The sequence below is a fragment of the Agelaius tricolor genome, unplaced genomic scaffold (assembly GCF_023055355.1).
Source record: "Agelaius tricolor isolate 1412-34295 unplaced genomic scaffold, bAgeTri1.0.p SCAF_54, whole genome shotgun sequence".
Taxonomy (NCBI): domain Eukaryota; kingdom Metazoa; phylum Chordata; class Aves; order Passeriformes; family Icteridae; genus Agelaius; species Agelaius tricolor.
This window is the reverse complement of record NW_027269314.1, coordinates 618,059-640,725: the sequence shown is the minus strand read 5'-3', so window position 1 is coordinate 640,725 and position 22,667 is coordinate 618,059. Positions and strand designations below refer to the sequence as shown.

Sequence of the window (22,667 nt, the reverse complement as noted above, 5' to 3'; positions counted from 1 at the left end):
AAGGAGACATCTTGGGCGACACCTTTGGGGATAAGAGGCCTCTTGGGGAACTGGGGACACACTGGGGGACAACGGAGATTTTGGGGGAGAGGGGAAATCTTTGGCGACAGGCGAACACTTGGGGGGACAAGGTCTGTGCCCTCACCCAAGATGGCGGCGGTTCCCCTTTCTCGCTGCCCTCACCCAAGATGGCGGCGGTTCCCCTTTCCCACAGCCCTCACCCAAGATGGCGGCGGTTCCCCTTTCTCGCTGCCCTCACCCAAGATGGCGGCGGTTCCCCTTTTCCGTTGCCCTCACTCAACATGGCGGCGGTTCCCCATTCACCTGCCCGTGCCCTCACCCAAGATGGCGGCGCCCAGCCCGGCGTCACGGCGCGACGTTCGGGGCGTGGCGCGCTGAGGGAAGCGCCGGGACCGCCGGGTCCCGATCCCGGTCCCGGTCCCGGTTTCCCTCGGCCCATCCCGGTTCCCCCGTCCCGGCCGCACCATGGATTGTTACACGGCCAACTGGAACCCGCTGGGCGAGGAGACCTTCTATCGGTGAGGGGTGGCGGAGGCGACACCGGCCTGAGGGTGCTCGGGGGTCCCGGGGCTGCTCGGGGGGGTCGGGGCGATGCCAGGGCTGGAATGGGGGTCCCGGAGATGGCTGGGGTGAGGTTCTGGGGCTACTTCGGGGGTTCCGGGGTAGCCACGGGACTGGCGGGGACGGGGGTCCCGGGGGGTTGAGGGGGTCCCTGGGTGGACACGAGTCTTGGGGCTGGCTGAAGATGGGGGTCAGGGGGTGTCTGTGGGGGTTTGAGGTGTCTTGGAGGGGTCTCGTGGTGCCTGTGGATCTTGGGGCTGGCTGGGAAGGGGGTCCCGGGATGGTTGAGGGGTCCCGGGATGGTTGAGGAGTCCCAGGGTGGTCGTGGGGTTGGCTGGGAGGGGGGTCCTGTGGGTCGCTAAGGGGGTCCTGAGGTGGCCCCGGTTCCTCGGGCTGGTCTGGGGGATCCCTGGGGGTCTCTGGGTGTTCCCGGGGTGTCTGTGGATCTTGGGGCTCCTGAGGCCTGTTGGGGGTCTCAGGGCTGGTTTAGGAGTGGGCATCATCCATGGCTCTCCCATCCCTGCAACTCTTGCATGTCCGTCCATCCATCCATCGTCCATCCATCCATCCATCCATCCATCCATCCATCCATCCATCATCCATCCATCCATCCATCATCCATCCATCATCCATCATCCATCCATCCATCCATCCATCCATCCATCATCCATCCATCATCCATCATCCATCCATCATCCATCCATCCATCCATCCATCATCCATCCATCCATCCATCATCCATCCATCCATCCATCCATCCATCCATCATCCATCCATCATCCATCCATCCATCCATCCATCCATCCATCCATCATCCATCCATCCATCATCCATCCATCCATCATCCATCATCCATCCATCCATCCATCATCCATCCATCATCCATCCATCATCCATCCATCCATCCATCCATCCATCATCCATCCATCCATCCATCCATCATCCATCCATCCATCATCCATCATCCATCCATCCATCATCCATCCATCCATCCATCATCCATCCATCCATCCATCCATCCATCCATCCATCCATCCATCCATCATCCATCCATCCATCCATCATCCATCATCCATCCATCATCCATCCATCCATCCATCCATCCATCCATCATCCATCCATCCATCCATCATCCATCCATCATCCATCATCCATCCATCCATCCATCCATCCATCCATCCATCCATCCATCATCCATCCATCCATCATCCATCCATCATCCATCCATCCATCCATCCATCCATCATCCATCCATCATCCATCCATCCCTCATCCATCCATCCATCCATCATCCATCCATCATCCATCCATCCATCCATCCATCCATCCATCCATCCATCATCCATCCATCCATCATCCATCCATCCATCCATCATCCATCCATCCATCCATCCATCATCCATCCATCATCCATCATCCATCCATCATCCATCCATCCATCCATCCATCCATCCATCCATCCATCCATCCATCATCCATCCATCCATCCATCCATCCATCCATCCATCATCCATCCATCCATCCATCCATCCATCCATCATCCATCCCTCCATCCATCCATCCCTCCATATCCCATCAGGAAGCTGGAGCTCTACTCCATGGAATGGGGGCTGCGGGAGGATCTCCGTGACTGTGTGGTGGCAGCTGCCCCATATGGGGGTCCCATAGGTGGGTGCAGCCCCCCGAGCCCCCCTCCCCGAGCTGGGGCTCTGCCACCCTTGGCTCAGGGACTGTCCCCTCCTTGTCCTTGTCCTTGTCCTTGTCCCAGCTCTGTTGAGGAATTCCCGGCGGGACAAGACCCCCAGTGCCCGCCCGCTCCTGGAGATCTACTCGGCCTCGGGGCTGCTCCTGGCCAGTGTCCCGGTGAGTGGGGACAGCCTGGGCCTGGGGACAGGACTGTGGGAGCAAGGGGAGAGGGATGGGAGCTGCCCTGGCATGGGAGAGGATGGGATGGGTTTGGAGCAAGAGAATCCTCTCCCTGCTCCCCTGAGATGGGACAGGAAGATGGGATGGAGTTTGGAGCAGGAGAATCCTTTCCCTGCTGATGAGGGATGGGACAGGAGGATGGGATGGAGTTTGGAGCAGGAGGATCCTCTCCCTGCTGATGAGGGATGAGAGAAGAAGGTGGAATGGGGTTTGGAGCAGGAGAATCCTTTCCTTGCTGCCCAGGGATGGAAGAAGAGGATGGGATGGGTTTGGAGCAGGAGAATCCTTTCTCTGCTCCTCAGGAATGGGACAGGAGGTTGGGATGGATTTGGAGCAGGAGAATCCTCTCCCTGCTGATGAGGGATGAGAGAAGAAAGTGGAATGGAGTTTGGAGCAGGAGAATTCTTTCTCTGCTGATGAGGGATGGGACAGGATGGGATGGGTTTGGAGCAGGAGAGTCCTTTCCCTGCTGCCCAGGAATGGGACAGGAGGGTGGGATGAGGACTGGAGCCACAGGAACATCCTCCTTCCCCCCTGCCTGCTGCTGAGGGGGACATGGGGCAGTGGAGGGACAGTGCCAGGACCTCAGGGACCTGCAGAGCCAGGACACGTGGGGTGTTGGATGTCTGGATGAGGTGCTGGACCTCTGGATGAGATGTTGGACCTCCAGGTGGGGTGTTGGACCTCTGGATGAGGTGCTGGACCTCGGGATGAGGTGTTGGACTTTTGGATGAGGTGTTGGACCTCCAGGTGAGATGTTGGGCTTCTGGATGAGGTGTTGGACCTCCAGGTAGGGTGTTGGATGAGGTGTCAGTTCTCTGGATGAGGCGTTGGACCTCTGGATGAGGTGTTGGGCCTCAGGGTGAGGTGTCCAAGCTGTGCCCAAGCTGTCAGAGCTCAGGCACCCCCGGTGTGTCCCTGGAGGGCCGTCCCTGGCTCGGGGCTGACCCTTCCCGTGCCATTCCCAGTGGAAGAGCGGCCACCTGGTGCACCTGGGCTGGACGGCGGGGGAGGACCTGCTGTGCATCCAGGAGGATGGGACCGTCCTGGTCTACAACCTGTTCTGCGAGTTCAAACGGCACTTCAGCATGGGAAACGTGAGGGAACGGGGTTTGGGATGGGGTTTGCGATGGATTTGGGATGGGGCAGGTGGGAAGGGACCTCACAGCCCGTCCCATCCCACCCCTGCCCTGGGCAGGGACAACTTCCACCATCCCAGGTTGCTCCAAGCCTGTCCAGCCTGGCCTTGGACACTCCCAGGGATTCAGGAGCAGCCACAGCTTCTCTGGGAATTCCATCGCAGCCCCTCCTCACCCTCAAGCCAGGAATTCCTTGCCAAGATCCCACCCCAATCTCATCTTCTCCGTTTTCCCCTCCTTCTGCCCCTTGTGAGATGCCCTGGGTGGGGTTCGGGGGATGCAGAACGGGCTCCTTGGGGCACCTCGGGGAGCCAGGGGCTGCCCCATCCCTCGGGGAGGAGCTGGGACCCATCCCGGAGAGCAGAACATTCACTGCCTGCCTCCGCCAAGCCCCGGTGTCCCCGGTGTCGCCGGTGTCGCCAGTGTCCCGTCCCGCCGTGCCCTGCAGGAGGTGCTGCAGAACCACGTGCTGGAGGCGCAGGTTTTCCACACGGAGTTCGGGACGGGCGTGGCCATCCTGACGGGGGCGCTGCGCTTCTCCCTCGCCACCAACATCGACGACCTCAAGCTGCGCCGCCTGCCCGAGGTCCCTGGTGGGTGTCCCCATGTCCCCCTCTGTCCCCCTCTGTCCTCCCTGTTCCCCTTCTGTTTCTCTGTCCCTCTGTCCCCAGTCCTCGCTGTCTCCCTGTCCCTGTGTTCTGTCCCCACTGTCCCTCCTGTCCCCCTGTGTCCTTCTCTGTCTACCCTGTCCCCACTTTGTTCCATGTGTCCCCTCCTTGTCCCACCATCCCTCAGTGCCCTCTGTCCCCAGTCCCCTCTGTCTCTCTGTCCCGTCTGTCTTCCCTGTTCCCTTGTTCCCCTGTCCCACTTCTGACCCATCTGTCCTTCTCTGTCCCGTCTGTCTTCCCTGTTCCCCTTCTGTTTCTCTGTCCCTCTGTCCCCCCATCCCCTTATCCTTCTCTGTCCCTCTGTCCCCAATTCCCGCTGTCCCCTTGTCCCACATGCCCCTGTTCTGTCCCTACTGTCCCTCCTGTCCCCTTCTGTCCTTCTCTGTCCCCTCTGTACTCCCTGTTCCCCTTCTGTTTCTCTGTCCCCCATCCCCTTATCCTTCTCTGTCCCTCTGTTCTGTCCCCACTGTCCCTCCTGTCCCCCTTTGTCCTCTCTGTCTACCCCTGTCCCCACTTTGTTCCATGTGTCCCCTCCTTGTCCCACCGTCCCTCAGTGCCCTCTGTCCCCAGTCCCTTCTGTCCCTCCCTGTCCCTCCCTGTCCTTCTCTGTCCCTGTGTCCCCATGTCCCAGGGGTGTCACTGTCCCCGCAGGGCTGCAGAAGGCCCCGCCGTGCTGGACCGTGCTGGCCCAGGACAGGGTGACCATGGTGCTGCTGGCCATGGGACAGGAGCTCTTCCTGCTGGACAACACCTCCTGCTCCGTGCTGGTGAGGCCATTTGGGAATTTGGGATGGGGCTGCACTGTCCCCACTGTCCCCACTGTCCCCACTGTCCCTTGGGGTGTTCCCAGCTCTTTCCCCTGTCCCCTGGGATGCTCCCAGATCCTTTCCCGTCCCAGATGCCTCTGAGGCCCCCATTGGTGACCCCCCTGTCCTGATCCCACCCCTTGGTGTCACTCTGAGCCCCACTGGTGTCCCCATGGTGACCCCCCTGTCCTGACCATGCCACTCAGGGGTCACTCCAAGGTCCCCAGTGGTGTCCCCATTGGTGTCCCCTCTGTCCTGACCACGCCCCTTGGTGTCCCCTGGTGTCCCCCCTGTCCTGACTGCACCACTTGGGGGTCACTCCAAGGCCCTCATTGGTGACCCCCCTGTCCTGACCACACCAATTGGTGTCACTCTGAGCCCCATTGGTGTCCCCATTGGTGTCCCCTGGTGACCCCCCTGTCCTGACCTCACCCCTTGGTGTCACTCTGAGCCCCCATTGGTGTCCCCAGTGGTGACCCCCCTGTCCTGACCACACCACTCGAGGGTCGCTCTGAGATGCCCATTGGTGACCTCCCTGTCCTGAACCATGTCACTTGGGGGTCACTTCAGGGTCCCTGTTGGTGTCCCCAGTGGTGACTCCCCTGTCCTGACCACACCAATTGATGTCACTCTGAGCCCCGTTGGTGTCCCCATTGGTGTCCCCATGGTGACCCCCCTGTCCTGACCGTGCCACTCAGAGGTCACTCCGAGGTCCCCAGTGGTGATCCCCCTGTCCTGACCGTGCCACTCAGAGGTCACTCCAATGGTGACCCCCCTGTCCTGACCACACTGGCTGGGGTGACTCTGAGCCCCACTGGTGTTCCCGTCGGTGTCCCCGTCGGTGTCCCCGTTGGTGTCCCCGTTGGTGTCCCCGTCGGTGTCCCCGTCGGTGTCCCCGTTGGTGTCCCCGTCGGTGTCCCTGTTGGTGTCCCCGCTGGTGTCCCCGCTGGTGTCCCCACTGGTGTCCCCATTGGTGTCCCCATTGGTGTCCCTGCTGGTGTCCCCGTTGGTGTCCCCGCTGGTGTCCCCGTTGGTGTCCCCATTGGTGTCCCCATTGGTGTCCCTGTTGGTGTCCCCGTTGGTGTCCCCGCTGGTGTCCCCGTTGGTGTCCCTGCTGGTGTCCCCATTGGTGTCCCCGTTGGTGTCCCCGTGGTGTCCCCATTGGTGTCCCCATTGGTGTCCCCGTTGGTGTCCCCGTTGGTGTCCCCGCTGGTGTCCCCGTTGGTGTCCCTGTTGGTGTCCCCATTGGTGTCCCCGTTGGTGTCCCCGCTGGTGTCCCCATTGGTGTCCCCGTTGGTGTCCCCATTGGTGTCCCCGCTGGTGTCCCCGTGGTGTCCCCGCTGGTGTCCCACCGGTGTCCCCGTGGTGCAGACGCCGCCCGGGCTGAGCCCCTCGGCGGGGCCGTTCCTGCACGTGGCCGTGTCCTTCACCCACCGGCTCCTGGCGCTCTTCTGCGACTCCGGCTCCGTCTGGATGGGAACGGCCTCGCTCAAGGTCAGCCCTGACCAGCAATGGCCCTGTGCAGGCCAGGGAAAGCACCTGCAAACCCCTGCCTGACTTTCAGTAAAAAAAAAAAGAAAATTGAAAAAAAAAAATCTGCCTGCCGCTGATAATAATAATAATAATAATAATAATAATAATAATAATAATAATAATAATTTAAAAATATGTTTGGCATTGATAATAATAATAATAATAATAATAATAATAATAATAATAATAATAATAATAAATAATAATCTTTGGCTGTCTTTGATAATAATTATAATAATTTTTAAAATCTGCCTGCCATTAATAATAATAATAATAATAATAATAATAATAATAATAATAAAAATCTTCGGCTGCCTTTGATAATAATAAAAAATAAAAAACTTTACCTGCGATTGATAATTAAAAAAAATCTTTTCCTGCCATTGATAATAATAATAATAATAAATTTTAAAAATCTGCTTGCCATTGATAATAATAACAATAATAATTTAAAAAAATCTGCCTGCCATTGATAATAATAATAATAATAATAATAATAATAATAATAAAACTCTTGGGCTGCCTTTGATAATAATAAAAAATAGAAAACTTTACCTGCGATTGATAATTTAAAAAAATCTTTTCCTGCCATTGATAATAATAATAATAATAATAATAATAATAATAATAATAATAATAATAATAAATCTTTGGCTGCCTTTGATAATAATAAAAAATAAAAAATTTTACCTGCGATTGATAATTAAAAAAAATCTTTTCCTGCCTTTGGTAATAATAATAATAGTAAATATAAATTTTTGCCTACCATTGATAATAATAATAAAAAAAAACTTTGCTTGCCATTGATAAAAACAAAAAAAACTTTGCCTGCGATTGATAATTTAAAAAAATCTTTGCCTGCCATTGGTAATAATAATAAAAAAACCCAAAAAATCTTTACCTGCCATTGATAAAAGTAATAAAAAAAAAATGTTTCCCTGTCATTGATAATAATAGTAATAAAAAAATATATTTGCCTGCCATTGATAATATTAATAAAAAAGCAAATAAATCTTTGCCTGCCATTGATAATAATATAAATAATAAAAACAAATCTGCCTGCCGTTGACAATAATAATAAAAATTTCCTGCCATTGATAATAATAATAATAAAAAAAAATTGCCTGCCATTGATAATAATTTAAAAAAAATCTTTGTCTACCATTGGTAATAATAAAAAAAAAATCTTTTCTTGCCTTTGATAATAATAAAAATAAAAATCTTTGCCTGCCATTGCTAATAATAATAATAATAATAATAATAATAATAATAAGGAAATATTTGCCTGCCATTGATAATAGTAATAAAAAAAAATGTTTTTTCCATCTTGCTTGGAGCCCTGGGTGCCCCCAGAGAGCTGCTCTGGAAGCTCCTGTGGGACCCTCTGGTGGCCCAGCACCCAGCCCACATTCCCAGTTCCCCCATTCCCATTTCCCCACATTCCCACTTCCCCCATTCTCAGTTCCCCCCATTCCCAGTTTCCCCATTCCCAGTTCCTCCCATTCCCATTTACCCCATTCCCAGTTCCCCCATTCCCAGTTCCCCCATTCCCAATTCCCCCCATTCCCAGTTTCCCCCATTCCCAGTTCCCCCATTCCCAGTTTCCCCATTCCCAGTTCCTCCCATTCCCAGTTTCCCCATTCCCATTTACCCCATTCCCATTTACCCCATTCCCAGTTCCCCCATTCCCAGTTCCCCCATTCCCAATTCCCCCCATTCTCAGTCCCCCCATTCCCAGTTCCCCCATTCCCAGTTCCCCCATTCCCAGTTCCTCCATTCCCAGTTCCCCCATTCCCAGTTCCTCCCATTCCCAGTCCCCCCATTCCCAGTTCCTCCCATTCCCAGTTCCTCCCATTCCCAGTTCCCCCATTCCCAGTTCCCCCCATTCCCAATTCCCCCATTCCCAGTCCCCCCATTTCAGTTCCCCCATTCCCAGTTCTCCCCAGGAGTGTCCCTGACCCCTCTCCTCTCCCACAGGAGAAGTTCTGCGAGTTCAACACCGGCATCCGATCCCCGCCCAAGCAAATGGTTTGGTGAGGTGCCTGTCCCTGTCCCTGTCCCTGTCCCTGTGCCTGTCCCTGTCCCTGTTCCTGTCCCTGTCCCTGTGCCCGTCCCTGCCCCTGTCCCTGTCCCTGTTCCTGTCCCTGTCCCTGTGCCCATCCCTGTCCCTGTCCCTGTTCCTGTCCCTGTCCCTGTGCCTGTGCCCGTCCCTGTCCCTGTCCCTGTCCCCGTCCCTGTCCCTGTCCCCATCCCTGTGCCCATCCCTGTCCCTGTGCCTGCCCCTGTCCCTGCCCCTGTCCCTGTCCCTGTCCCTGTGCCTGTCCCTGTGCCCATCCCTGTGCCCGTCCCTGCCCCTGTCCCTGTCCCTGTGCCTGTCCCTGTCCCTGTGCCTGTGCCTGTCCCTGTCCCTGTCCCTGTCCCTGTCCCCTGTCCCTGCCCCTGTCCCTGTCCCTGTCCCTGTCCCCAATCCCATCCCTGTCCCTGTCCCCGTCCCTGTCCCTGCCCCTGTCCCTGTCCCTGTGCCCATCCCTGTCCCTGTCCCTGTCCCCGTCCCTGTCCCCGTCCCTGTCCCTGCCCCTGTCCCTGTGCCTGTCTCTGTCCCCGTCCCTGTCCCTGTCCCTGTCCCTGTCCCTGTGCCCATCCCTGTCCCTGTCCCTGTGCCTGTCCCTGTCCCTGTGCCTGTCCCTGCCCCTGTCCCTGTCCCTGTCCCTGCCCCTGTCCCTGTCCCTGTCCCTGTCCCTGGCAGTGCCCAGCTGTCACCCCAGCCCGTGGGACCCTCGGGTGTCCCTGCCCCAGGTTTGGGGTGCCCGGGCCGTGGCTGATGGGGCCGGGGTCCCGCAGGTGCACGCGGCCCCGCAGCCGGCAGCGCGCCGTGGTGCTGGCCTGGGAGCGGCAGCTGATGGTGGTGGGGAACTGCTCCGAGTGCATCCGGTATCCTTTGGGGACAGGGACACTCCAGGGGCTGCTGCCACCGCCTCTGGCACCCACGCTGTGCGCCCCTTGCTGCTCTGTCCCCAGGGCTGTCCCCAGGTCCTTCCCTTGTCCCACGGGGTGCTCCCAGGGCCTTTCTCTCCCGTGGGATGCTCCCAGCCCCACTCTGGCTCCCGGGTCCTCCCCCTGTCCCCAGGGACATCCCCAGGTCCTTCCCTTGTCCCATGGGATGCTCCCAGGTCCTTTTCTGTCCCATGGGATGTTCCCAGATCCTTTTCTCTCCCATAGGATGATCCCAAGTCTTTTCCCCAACCCATGGGATGCTCCCAAGCCCCACAAAGGCTCCCAGATCCTTTTCTGTTCCCTGGGATGTTCCCAAGTCCTTTCCCCATCCCATGGGATGTTCCCAAGTCCTTTCCTTTTCTCATAGGATGCTCCCAGGTCCTTTTCCCATCCCATGGGATATTCCCAGATCCTCCCCCATCCCATAGGATGTTCCCAAGTCCTTTCCCCATCCTGTGGGATGTTCCCAGGTCCTTCCCCATCCCATGGGATGCTCCCAGGTCCTTTCCTTTTCTCATAGGATGCTCCCAGGTCCTTTTCCCATCCCATAGGATGTTCCCAGATCCTCCCCCATCCCATGGGATGTTCCCAGGTCCTTCCCCCATTCCATGGGATGTTCCCAAGTCCTTTCCTTTTCTCATAGGATGCTCCCAGGTCCTTTCCCCATCCCATGGGGTGCTCCCAAGTCCTTTCCCCATTCCCATGGGATGTTCCCAGGCCCTCCCCCATCCCATGGGATGCTCCCAGGCCCTCCCCCATCCCATGGGATGTTCCCAGGCCCTCCCCCATCCCATGGGATGCTCCCAGGCCCTCCCCCATCCCGTGGGATGTTCCCAGGCCCTCCCCCATCCCGTGGGATGTTCCCAGGCCCTCCCCCATCCCGTGGGATGTTCCCGTCTCTCTGCGCTGTCCCGGCAGTGCCGGGGTGGCCCTGGGGCCGTGTCCATGGCCACCCTTAGCCGGAGCCCAGCTTTGTCCTGGATGAGGATTCCTACCTGGTGCCCGAGCTGGACGGGGTCAGGATCCTGTCCCGCAGCACCCACGAGTTCCTGCACGAGATCCCAGGTGAGTTCCCTGCCCTCCTGGGCCCCTGGGGTGTGGGATCCTGGCACAGGAATTCCCAGAGGAGCTGTGGATTCTCCATCCCTGGGAATGTCCCAGGGCAGGTTGGACACTGGGGCTTGGATGGTGGGAGGTGTCCCTGGTGGGGCTGGATGGGATTTAAGGTCCCTTCCCACCCAAACCAGTCTGGAGCCAGGCTGGGAGAGCTGGGAATGCTCCCCTGGAGAAGGGAAAATCCAGGGAATGCTCAGAGTGCCTGCAGGGGCTCCAGGAGAGCTGGAGAGGGGCTGGGGACAAGGCCTGCAGGGACAGGAGCCAGGGAATGGCTCCCACTGGGAAAGGGGAGATTGGGCTGGGATCTTGGCAAGGAATTCCTGCCTGGGCTGGAATTCCCAGATTTGCTGGGGCTGCCCCTGGATCCCTGGCAGTGCCCAAGGCCAGGTTGGATGGACTTGGATCCCCCTGGCACAGTGGGAGCTGTCCCTGCCCATGGATGGGGTGGAATTGTTTGCCTTTAAGATCCCTTCCCACCCAACCCATTCCATGATCCTGGTGCTGGAAGGGATCATGGAAGGAGGCCATGGAAGCTGTAGGGCGCTGCCAGGTCCAGGTGCCCCCCTCGGGCCGGAGCAGCCCCTGATCCCCGCTGTGTCCCCATCCCTGCAGAGGCCAGCCAGGAGATTTTCCGCATCGCCTCCATGGCCCCGGGCGCTCTGCTGCTGGAGGCACAGAAGGAGTACGAGGTACATTCCCCTTCCCAGAGAGCCCCCCCGGGCTGGGATCCCAAGGGATCCGTGTCCCAGGGGTTCCCATTCCCCTCATCCTGCAGAAGGAGAGCCAGAAGGCCGACGAGTACCTGCGGGAGATCCGCGAGCAGCAGCTGCTCCCCGAGGCCGTGGGCCAGTGCATCGAGGCCGCGGGCTACGAGCACGAGCCTGAAACCCAGAAATCCCTGCTGAGGGTGAGCCTGCAGCAGCAGGAGGAGGAGGAGGGAGGAGGAGGCTGAAGGATTTTCCCTGATTTCCCCCCCCCCCCGATCCCACAGGCAGCTTCCTTTGGGAAGTGTTTCCTGGATAAGTTCCCGCCTGAGGGGTTCGTGCGCATGTGCCAGGACCTGCGGGTCCTCAACGCCATCAGGGACTACCAGATTGGGATCCCGCTCACCTTCACCCAGTATCCTACTGCCTGGAATGGGGTCAGGGCCTTCCCGGGGCAGCTGTGATCCCAAATGTGCCTTGACTGTCCCTGCAGATACAAGCAGCTCACCATCGAGGTGCTGCTGGACAGGTGAGAGCCCCACGGCCCCCGGAGCATCCTGAGCCTTCCTGCGCTTCCCTTCCCAAATTCTCCGTGCCACAGTCCCGATCCTGATATCCTCATCCTGTATTGCATAGCCCAAAATCCCCATCCCAAATTCTCCGTGCCACAGTCCCTATCCTGATATCCTCATCCTGTATTGCATAGCCCAAAATCCCCATCCCACATTCTCCGTGCCACAGTCCCTATCCTGATATCCTCATCCTGTATTGCATAGCCCAAAATCCCCATCCCACATTCCCCGTTCCAAGGTTCCCATCTTTCAATCCCTATCTCCCAAATTCCCCATCCCACAGTTCCCATCCTGTTCCCATGTCCAGGGGCTGAGCAGCCCCAAGCACTTGTGGACCCCTCTAAATCCCCTCCATCCCACATTCGCCATCCCAATGCCAGCCATCCTACAGTCCCCATCCCAAATTCCCCATCCCAATACCCCCATCCCAAATTCCCCATCCCACATTCCTCATCCCAAATCCCCCATCCCAATGCCCCCATCCCAAATCCCCCATCCCAAATCTCCCATCCCTTGTTCCCCATCCCTCATTCCCCATCCCACATTCCCAATCCCATTCCCATATCCAGGGGCTGAGCAGCTCCCAGCACCTGGGGACCTCCCAAACTCAACCCAGCTCCTCAGGTGTCCCCTGACCCCCCTGGTATCTCCTGTCCCCCCACTGTCCCCTGTCCCCCCCATATCCCCCTGACCCCCAATGTGTCCTCTTTACCCCTCATGTGTCCCCCTGTCCCCTCCATGTCCCTTGTCCCTTGTCCTCCTGTGTCCCCTGTCCCTCCTGGTGTCCCCTGACCCCCGTGTCCCCCTGACCATTCCATGTCCCCCTGCTGTGCCCCCATGTTCTTTCTCTATCCCCCCTGGTGTCCCCCTGTCCCCCCATGTCCCCTGACCCTTCCATGCCCCCGACCCCTTGTCTGTCCCCTGACCCCTCCATGTCCCCATGTCCCCCCATGTCCCCTGTCCCCCTGTGTCCTCCTGTCCCCTCCATGTCCCCCAACCCCTCGTGTGTCCCCTGTTCCCCCAGTGTCCCCTGACCCCCGATGTGTCCCCCTGACTCCCCTGGTGTCCCCTGTCCCCCTGTGTCCCCCTCACTCCTCCATGTCCCTCTAGTGTCCCCTGACCCCCGTATCCCCCTGATCCCTCCATGTCCCTCTGTCCCCCACCCTTTTTCCCCCCATATCCCCCTGACCCCTCCATGTCCCCCTGGTGTCCCCCTGTCCCCCCTGGTGTCCCCTGACCCCTCCATGTCCCTCTGTCCCCCATATCCCCCCTTTCCCTCCATATCCCCCTGACCCCTCCATGTCCCCACAGTGTTCCCTGTCCCCCTGGTGTCCCCTGACCCCTCCATGTCCCCCTGTCCCCCATATCCCCTTTTTCCCCCATATCCCCCTGACCCCTCCATGTCCCCGTGGTGTCCCCTGTGCCCCTGACGTCCGTGTCCGGCTGTCCCCAGGCTGGTCCTGCGCCGCCTGTACCCCCTGGCCATCCGCATCTGCGAGTTCCTGCGCCTGCCGGAGATGCAGGGCGTCAGCCGCATCCTGGCGCACTGGGCCTGCTACAAGGTGAGGGCACGCCCGGGGACGCCCCCACCCCTGCCCTGGGGACACCTGGGGACGCGCCTCGCTGTCCCCACAGGTGCAGCAGAAGGACAAGTCGGACGAGGAGGTGGCCCAGGCCATCAACCAGAAGCTCGGGGACACTGCGGGCATCTCCTACTCGGACATCGCCACGCGCGCCTACGACTGCGGCCGCGCCGAGCTGGCCATCAAGGTGGGCTGGTGGCCCGGGGAGGGGACAGGGGCTGGCACTGCCACCCCCGGGTGACACCAGTGTCCCCTGGCCATCAAGGTGGGCTGGTGGCCCGGGGAGGGGACAGGGGCTGGCACTGCCACCCCCGGGTGACACCAGTGTCCCCTGGCCATCAAGGTGGGCTGGTGGCCCGGGGAGGGGACAGGGGCTGGCGCTGCCACCCCCGGGTGACACCAGTGTCCCCTGGCCATCAAGGTGGGCTGGTGGCCCGGGGAGGGGACAGGGGCTGGCACTGCCACCCCCGGGTGACACCAGTGTCCCCTGGCCATCAAGGTGGGCTGGTGGCCCAGGGAGGGGACAGGGGCTGGCACTGCCACCCCCGGGTGACACCAGTGTCCCCTGGCCATCAAGGTGGGCTGGTGGCCCGGGGAGGGGACAGGGGCTGGCGCTGCCACCCCCGGGTGACACCAGTGTCCCCCGGGCAGCTGCTGGAGTACGAGCCCCGGAGCGGGGAGCAGGTGCCGCTGCTGCTGAAGATGAAACGGAGCAAACTGGCCCTGGGCAAAGCCATCGAGAGCGGGGACACCGACCTGGGTGAGGCTTTTGGGAACGTTTTGGGGTTGGGGGAGGATCTTGGGAGAGTTATAGGATCCAGGGAAGCTGCTTGGGATAATTTTGGGGTCTTTGAGGAGTCCCTTGGGAGCATTTTGGGGTCTGGGAGAGCATCTTGGTAACATTTTGGGGTCTTGGGGAGCCCCTTGGGAACGTTTTGGGACCAGAGGGAGCATCCTAGGAGCATTTTGGGGTCTGGGTGAATCCCTTGGGACCATTTTGGGGCCTTGGGGAGTCCCTTGGGACCATTTTGGGGGCTTTAAGGAGTCCTTTGGGACCATTTTGGGGTCTGGGAGAGCACCTTGGGACCATTTTGGGGTCTGGGAGAGCACCTTGGGAATGTTTTGTGGTCGGGAGGAGCCTTTTGGGGCATTTTGGGATCTTGGGGAGCCTCTTGGGAACATTTTGGGGTCTGGGAGAGCCTTTTAGGAACATTATGGGGTCTGGGAGAGCATCTTGAGAACATCTTTGGGTCTGGATGAATCCCCTGAGACCATTTTGGGATCTTTGGGGAGTCCCTTGGGAACATTTTGGGGTCTTTGGGGAGTCCCTTGGGAACATTTTGGGGTTTTGGGGAGTCCCTTGGGACCATTTTGGGGTCTGGGAGAGTCCTTTTGGAAATGTTTTGGTGTCAGGAGAAGCACCTTGGGAGAGTTATAGGGTCTAGGGGAGCTGCTTGGGATCATTTTGGGGTCTGGGGGAGCCCCTTGGGAATGTTTTGGGGTCTGGGGGAGCCTTTTGGGGGTGTCCTGGGGTCTGGGGGAGCACGTGGAGGATCAGGGGGGCACAGAGGGCATTGGGAGGTGCAGGAAAAATACCCCAACAAAACCTTCTGGCCCCAAACCCTGTCCCTGTGTCCGTGTGTCCCCTGTCCGTGTGTCCCCTGTCCCCACAGTGTACACGGTGGTGCTGCACCTCAAGAACGAGCTCAACCGCGGCTCCTTCTTCATGACCCTGCAGAACCAGCCCGTGGCCCTGAGCCTGTACCGCCAGGTGAGTGCCCCAAAAACACCCCAAAAACACCCTGAGTGACCCCAAAAACCCCCCAAAAACACCCTGAGTGACCCCAAAAACCCCCCAAAAACACCCTGAGTGACCCCAAAAACCCCTGAGCGACCCCAAAAACCCCTGAGTGACCCCAAAAACCCCTGAGCACCCCAAAAACCCCTGAGTGACCCCAAAAACCCCTGAGCACCCCAAAAACACCCTGAGTGACCCCAAAAACCCCCCAAAAACACCCTGAGCGACCCCAAAAAACCCTGAGCACCCCAAAAACCCCTGAGCACCCCAAAAACGCTCTGACACCACAGCCTGTACCACCAGGTGAGCATCCCAAAACCCCTGAATGACCCCCAAAATCCCCTAAACACCCCAAAAATCCCCTAAACACCCCAAAAACCCCCTGAACGACCCCAGAAACACCCTGAGCATCCCAAAAACCCCCTGAGTGAGCCCAAAAATACCCTGAGCAACCCAAAAACACTCTGAGTGATCCTAAAACCACCTTGAGCACCCCAAAAAAACCCTGAGAGCACAGCCTGTACTGCCAGGTGAGCACCCCAAAAACCCCTGAGTGACCCCAAAAAACCCCCTGAGCACCCCAAAAACCCCTGAGCACCCCAAAAACCCCTGAACACTCCAAAAACCTCCTGACCCCCCCCGAAAACCCCCTGAGCATCCCCAAAACCCCCTGAACGACCCCAGAAACCCCCTGAGCATCCCAAAAACCTCCTGAGTGGTCCCAAAAACCCCCTGAGCACCCCAAAAAACCCCCTGAACGCCCCAAAAACCTCCTGAGCACCCCCAAAATCCCCTGAGCCACCCTGAGCAGCTTTGGGGCAACAACTCTTCCAAAACCCCAAATGTGTCCCTTGACCCCAAAGGTGTCCCTTGACCCCCTGGGTGTCCCCATGACCCCAAATGTGTCCCTTGGCCCCCTGGGTGTCCCCATGACCCCAAAGGTGTCCCTTGATCCCAAATGTGTCCCTTGACCCCAAAGGTGTCCCCTTGACCCCAAATGTGTCCCCTTGACCCCAAAGGTGTCCCCTTGACCCCAAAGGTGTCCCTTGACCCCCTGGGTGTCCCCTGAGCCCGAAGGTGACCCCAAATGTCCCCGTCCCCGCAGTTCTGCCGGCACCAGGAGCGGGAGACGCTGAAGGATTTGTACAACCAGGACGACAACCACCAGGAGCTGGGCAACCTGCACGTGCTGGGGGGCTACTGCCAGAAGGTCTGGGGGGGCTGGGGTTTGTGGGGTTTGTGGGGTTTGTGGGGTTTGTGGGGTTTGGGACGGGGGAATTGTGGGATTGGGATGGAGAATGTGGGGGTTTGGGGGTGCTCAGGACGTTACCAGGATCTGGGCAACCTGCACGGGCTGGGGGGCCACTGCCAGAGGGTCAGTGGGGTATGGGGTCTGGGATTTGGGGTTTGTGGGGTTTGGGATGGAACGGGGAATTTTGGGATTTGGGATGTGGGAATGGGGGATCTGAGTGTGGGAATGTGGGGTTTTGGGGGTGCTCAGGGGGTCACCAGGAGCTGGGCAACCTGCACAGGCTGGGGGGCCACTGCCAGAGGGTCAGCGGGGTGTGGGGTCTGGGATTTGTGGGTTTGGGATGGGGGACGGGGGAATTGTGGGATTGGGATGTGGGAATGTGGCGTTTTGGGGGTGGTCAGGGGGTTTTGGGGATGCTCAGGGGGTTTTGGAGGTGTTCAGGGGGTTGCCAGGGCAACCTGCACATGCTGGGGTGCCACTGCCAGAGGGTCAGTGGGGTGTGGGGTCTGGGATTTGGAGATTGGGATGGGGGAATTGTGGGATTGGGATGGAGAATGTGGGGTTTTGGGGGGTTTTAGGGGGGCTCAGGGGGTTACCAGGAGCTGGGCAACCTGCACATGCACTTGGGCTACTGCCAGAGGGTCAGCGGGGTGTGGGGTCTGGGATTTGGGGTTTGGGATTTGGGATGGGGGAATTGTGGGATTTGGGATGGAGGGAATGTGGGTCTGGGTGTGGGAATGTGGGGTTTTGGGGGTGCTCAGGGGGTTTTGGGGGTGCTCAGGGGGTTACCAGGAGCTGGGCAACCTGCACAGGCTGGGGGGCCACTGCCAGAGGGTCTGTGAGGTCTGGGGTCTGGGATTTGGGGTTTGGGATGGGGGAATTCTGGGATTGGGATGGGGAATGTGGGGTTTTGGGATGGGGGAATGTGGGGTTTTGGGGGTGCTCAGGGGGTTTTGGGGGTGCTCAGGGGGTTTTGGAGGTGTTTGGGGGGTTACCAGGAGCTGGGCAACCTGCACGTGCTGGGGGGCTACTACCAGAGGGTCAGTGGGGTGTGGGGTCTGGGATTTGTGGGTTTGGGATTTGGGATGGGGGAATTGTGGGATTGGGATGGAGAATGTGGGGTTTTGGGGGTGCTCAGGGGGTTTTGGGGGCATTTTGGGGGTGCTCAGGGGGTTACCAGGAGCTGGGCAACCTGCACATGCACTTGGGTTACTGCCAGAAGGTCTGTAGGGTCTGGGATTTGGGATTTGTGGGATTTGGGATTTGTGGGGTTTGGGGTTTGGGGTTTGGGGTGGGGGAATTTTGGGATTTAGGATGGAACTGGGAATTCTGGGATTTGGGATGTGGGAATGGGGCTCTGGATGTAGGAATGTGGAGTTTTGGAGGTGTTTGGGGGGTTACCAGGAGCTGGGCAACCTGCACGTGCACTTGCGCTACTGCCAGAGGGTCAGCGGGGTGTGAGATCTGGGATTTGGAATTTGGGGTTTGGGGTGGGGGAATTGTGGGATTGGGATGGGGGAATGTGGGGTTTGTGGTGAGGGAATTGTGGGATTGGGATGGATCTGGGAATTGCGGGATTTGGGATGGGGGAATGGCAGGGGTTGGGTGTGGGAGTGGGAACTTCCCAGTTTGCACCCCAGGGCTGTGGGGCACCGTGCCCGTCCCATGCCACCTGTGCCAGGTTTGGGATTCTGCCCGGGGGGGCAGGATCTGTCCCGGGATCCCACGCAGGGAATGACGTGTCTGTGCCATGTCCCTGTGCCATGGCCATGCCATGCCCCCGTGTCTGTGCCATGTCCCTGTGCGTGGCCTTGTCCGTGTCCCTGTGCCCTGTCCTTGTCCGTGTCCCTGTGCCCTGTCCTTGTCCGTGTCCCTGTGCCATGGCCATGCCATGCCCCCGTGTCTGTGCCATGTCCCCATGTCCGTGCCATGTCCTTGTGTCTGTGCCATGTCCGTGTCCCTGTGCCATGTCTCCATGTCCCCGTGGCCGTGCCATGTCCCTCTGTCCATGCCATGTCCTTGTGTCCGTGCCATGTCCCCATGTCTGTGCCATGTCCCCATGCCCTGTCCTTGTCTGTGTCCCTGTGCCATGGCCATGCCATGTCCCCGTGTCTGTGCCATGTCCTCATGTCCGTGCCATGTCCCTGTGTCCGTGCCATGTCCATGCCATGTCCCCGTGTCCGTGCCATGTCCATGCCATGTCCCCATGTCCGTCCCATGTCCCCATGTCCGTGCCATGTCCCCATGTCCGTGCCATGTCCGTCCCATGTCCCCATGTCTGTGCCATGTCCCCATGTCCGTGCCATGTCCGTGCCATGTCCCCACGTCCCCATGTCCCTGTGCCATGTCCGTGCCATCCCAGCGGATCGAGGGCCGCATGGCCGCCCTGCAGAACGCCCTGGACGAGTTCTACAAGGCCAAGAACGACTTTGCTGCCAAGGTGAGAGTGCCCAGGTGCCACCAGGGACACCAGGGACGAGGTCACTTGTCCCTGCCCTGGGGACAAGGCTGGGCGAGTGGCTGCCTGTCCAGGGGCGTGGCTGGAATGGGGACACTGAGGCTGGGACAGGGACAATCAAGGATGGGACAGGGCTGGTACACGGACCCCAAAGCTGGTATGGGGACTCTGGAACTGGGACAGGAACCCCAAGGCTGGGACAGGGACCCCAAGGGTGGGACAGGGACACAAGGGCGGGACAGGGCTGGGAAAGGGACCTCAGGTTGGGATGGGGACCTGGGGCTGGGATGGGGACATTGAGGATGGGACAAGGACACCAAGGCTGAGACAGGGACCCTGGGGCTGGGACAGGGACACAGGGGATGGAATTGGGACATTGAGGTTGGGACAGGGACCCCAAGGGTGGGACAGGGCTGGGAAAGGGACCTCAGGGCTGGGCTGGGGACATTGAGGTTGAGACAAGGACACCAAGGCTGGATCGGGGACCTCAGGGTTGGGATGGGGACTGTGGGCTGGGACAGGGACACCAAGGCTGTGACAGAGCTGGAAGAGGGACCCCAAGGGTGGGACAGGGCTGGGAAAGGGACCTCAGATTGGGACTGGGACCCTGGGGCTGGGATGGGGACATTGAGGCTGGGCCAGGAACTCTGGGACTGGAACAGGGACATTGAGGCCGGGACAGGGACCTCAGGGATGGGACAGGGAACTCAAGGATGGGACAGGGAACTCAAGGATGGGCCAGGGACATCGAGGCTGGGACAGGGACATCGAGGCTGGGACAGGGACTCTGGGGCTGGGCCAGGGACATCAAGGCTGGGCCAGGGCAGGGCTGGGGACATCAAGGCTGGCCAGGGCACCCACGGCTGTCCCCGTGTCCCAGGCCACAGAGGAGCAGATCAAGCTGCTGCGGCTGCAGCGGCACCTTCAGGAGGAGCTGGACAAGCCCTACCTGGACCTGTCCCTGCACGACACCGTGGCCACCCTCATCCTGGACGGGCACCACAAGCGCGCCGAGCAGCTCTACCGGGACTTCAGGATCCCGGACAAGAGGTGGGCGCGGGCCCTGGGGGCGCTGGCGACGGCTCAGGGACAGCCCCGAGCCCCTGTGCCCCTGTGCCCAGGTACTGGTGGCTGAAGATCAATGCCCTGGCCACCCGCGGGGACTGGGAGGAGATGGAGAAGTTCTCCAAGAGCAAGAAGTCGCCCATTGGGTACCTGGTGAGAGCTTGGGCTGCCTCAGTCACCCCCTCGTCTTCCTCCCTCCCCTCCCTGCCCTCCCATCCTCTTCCTCTCCATTCTCCCATCCTCTTCCTGCCTTCTTCAGCCCTCTGACCCCCTCCCTCCCCATGCCCACTCTGCCCTCCTCTTCCTCCCCTCTCCAGCTCCACCATCCTCTTCCTCCCCTCCCTGCCCTTCCCACCCTTTTCTTCCGCCCTCTCCAACCCTCCCACCCTCTTCCTCCTTCTCTAGAGGTCCCATTCTTCCCATCATCTTCCTCCATGTTCCAGTTCACCCTTCCACCCCTCTTCATCTCTTTCCATCCTCTTCCTCCCTTCTTCATCTCTCCCATTCTCTTCCTCCCCTCCCCAGCTCTACCATCTCCTTCTCTCCTGCTCCATCTCCCCATCCTCTTCCTCCCTTCTGCCTTCCCATCTTCCTCCCTTCTCCAACCCATCCATCCTCTCCCTCCCATCCTCTTCCTCCCCATTCCAGCTCTTCCACACTCTTCCCTCTCTTACCTCCCACCCTCTTCCTCCCTTCTCCATCTCCCCCATCCTCTTCCTCCTTCTCCAGTCCTCCCATCGTTGCCTTCCCATCCTCTTCCTCCCCTTTCCACCTCCACCATCCTCTTCCTCCTCTCTCCAACCCTCCCATCCTCTTCCTCCCATCTCCATCTCTCCATTCCCTTCCATTCCTGTTCTTCCACCATTTTCCTTCCTTCTCCCTCTTCCCACCCTCTTCCTCCCCTCTCCAGCCCCTCCATCCTCCTCTGCCCACCTCTCCCTGCCCTTCCTCACCTCTCCCTGCTCTTCCTCACCTCTCCCTGCTCTTCCTCCCTCCCCAGCCCTTTGTGGAGGTGGCAGTGAAGCACCACAACCGCTACGAGGCCAAGAAATACGCGCCGCGTGTGCCGCCCGAGCAGCGCGTCAAGGCCTTCGTCCTCGTGGGGTGCGCTGGGGACACCCAGGGACCCTCTGGGGACATCCAGGGACCCTCAGGGGACATCCTGGGAACCCTCGGGGGACAGCCTGGGAACCCTCGGGGGACAGCCTGGGGACCCTCAGTGCGGGGACATTCAGGGGATCTTCATGGGGGGACATCCAGGGGATCCTAGTGGGGACAGCCAGGGGACACTCAGGGGGGACATTCTTGGGGTGGCATCCAGGGGATCCTCGGGGGACATCCCGGGGATACTTAGGTGGGGACATCCAGGGGACCTTCACGGGGACATGCAGGGGATCCTTGTGGGGATAGTGAGGGGACCATCAGGGGGACATCTGGGGGACCCTCAGGGGGACATCCCAGGAATACTCGTGGGGGGACATCCAGGGGATCCTCAGGTGGGGACATCCAGGGGATCCTCAGGTGGGGACATCCAGGGGACCTTCATGGGGACATCCTGGGGACCCTCAGTCGGGACATCCAGGGACCCTCAGGGAACATCCTGGGCACTATCGGGGGACATCCAGGGGACCCTCAGGGGGACATCCAGGGGATCCTTCAGGGGACATCCATGGGACCCCTGTTGGGGGGACATCGTGGGAACCCTCATGGGGACATCCAGGGGACCCTCGTGGGGATCTGGAAGCACGCAGTGGAACTCCCTGTGGGGCAGCAGTGGGGATCTGGGGGGTGACACCCACAGGAGGCTTTGGGGACACCAGGAGCCACCAGGGCGGTGGGACAGTGATGAGAAGGTGGGGGTGCCCTGTGTCCCCGTGCTGTCCCCTCACGGCTCTCTGGTGTCGCAGGGACCTGGAGCAGGCGGCCGAGGCGGCCATGGAGCGCAAGAACGAGGCCGAGATGAGCCTGGTGCTGTCCCGGTGCTCCCCCGGCACCGACGGCGCCCTGGCTGAGAGGCTCAACCGGGCCCGGGCACAGCTCCTCAAAAAGTGACCCTGGGGACACACCGGGGACACCCCAGGGACACCCCCAGGACAATGCAGGGACACCGCCAGGGACAGCCCACGGACACCACCAGGGACAGCCCGATGGACACCGCCAGGGACAGCCCATGGACACTGCCAGGGGCACCCCAGGGACACCCCCAGGACACTGCAGGGACACCCCAAGGACACCCCAAGGACACCCCATGGACATCCTGTGAGGACACCCCCATGGACACCCCCATGGACACTCCCAGGGACACCCTGTGAGGACACCCTGAGGGGACACCCCCAGCCCCCCTGGGGTATCCCTGTCCCCTGGCAGCTGCTCCCGGCCGTGTCCCTGCTGGATGGGTGGCAGAGGTGGCGCCGCTGGGGACAGCGGGGTCCCCTCCCTGCCTGTGCAATAAAGACAAGAGCTCCGTGTCC

At 59.5% G+C, this 22,667-nt stretch overlaps 1 protein-coding gene across 1 annotated transcript; it reads left to right on the top strand.

Moving 5' to 3' along the window:
* The first annotated feature begins 369 nt into the window (after positions 1-369).
* On the top strand, positions 370-22,664 carry VPS16 (VPS16 core subunit of CORVET and HOPS complexes). The gene is made up of 24 exons (XM_071455872.1): positions 370-539; positions 2,162-2,250; positions 2,351-2,445; positions 3,477-3,605; positions 4,096-4,240; positions 4,967-5,082; positions 6,493-6,615; positions 8,632-8,687; positions 9,496-9,585; positions 10,619-10,713; positions 11,377-11,453; positions 11,540-11,671; positions 11,756-11,883; positions 11,962-11,997; positions 13,494-13,602; positions 13,676-13,810; positions 14,275-14,383; positions 15,297-15,394; positions 16,527-16,631; positions 19,036-19,113; positions 20,012-20,181; positions 20,253-20,349; positions 21,197-21,300; positions 22,104-22,664. Exons 1-24 carry the CDS (start codon positions 487-489, stop codon positions 22,246-22,248), a joined length of 2,514 nt encoding a protein of 837 aa, XP_071311973.1. The 5' UTR covers positions 370-486; the 3' UTR covers positions 22,249-22,664.
* The last annotated feature ends 3 nt before the right edge of the window (positions 22,665-22,667 follow it).

What these genes read in the sequence shown, in the direction of transcription:
- VPS16 (XM_071455872.1), top strand. Translation starts at nt 487, where the DNA reads ATGGATTGTTACACGGCCAACTGGAACCCGCTGGGCGAGGAGACCTTC. An exon ending in TGGGGGGCTACTGCCAGAAG is followed by an intron (nt 16,632 to 19,035) that starts GTCTGGGGGGGC and finishes GTGCCATCCCAG; the next exon opens with CGGATCGAGGGCCGCATGGC. An exon ending in AGTCGCCCATTGGGTACCTG is followed by an intron (nt 20,350 to 21,196) that starts GTGAGAGCTTGG and finishes CTCCCTCCCCAG; the next exon opens with CCCTTTGTGGAGGTGGCAGT.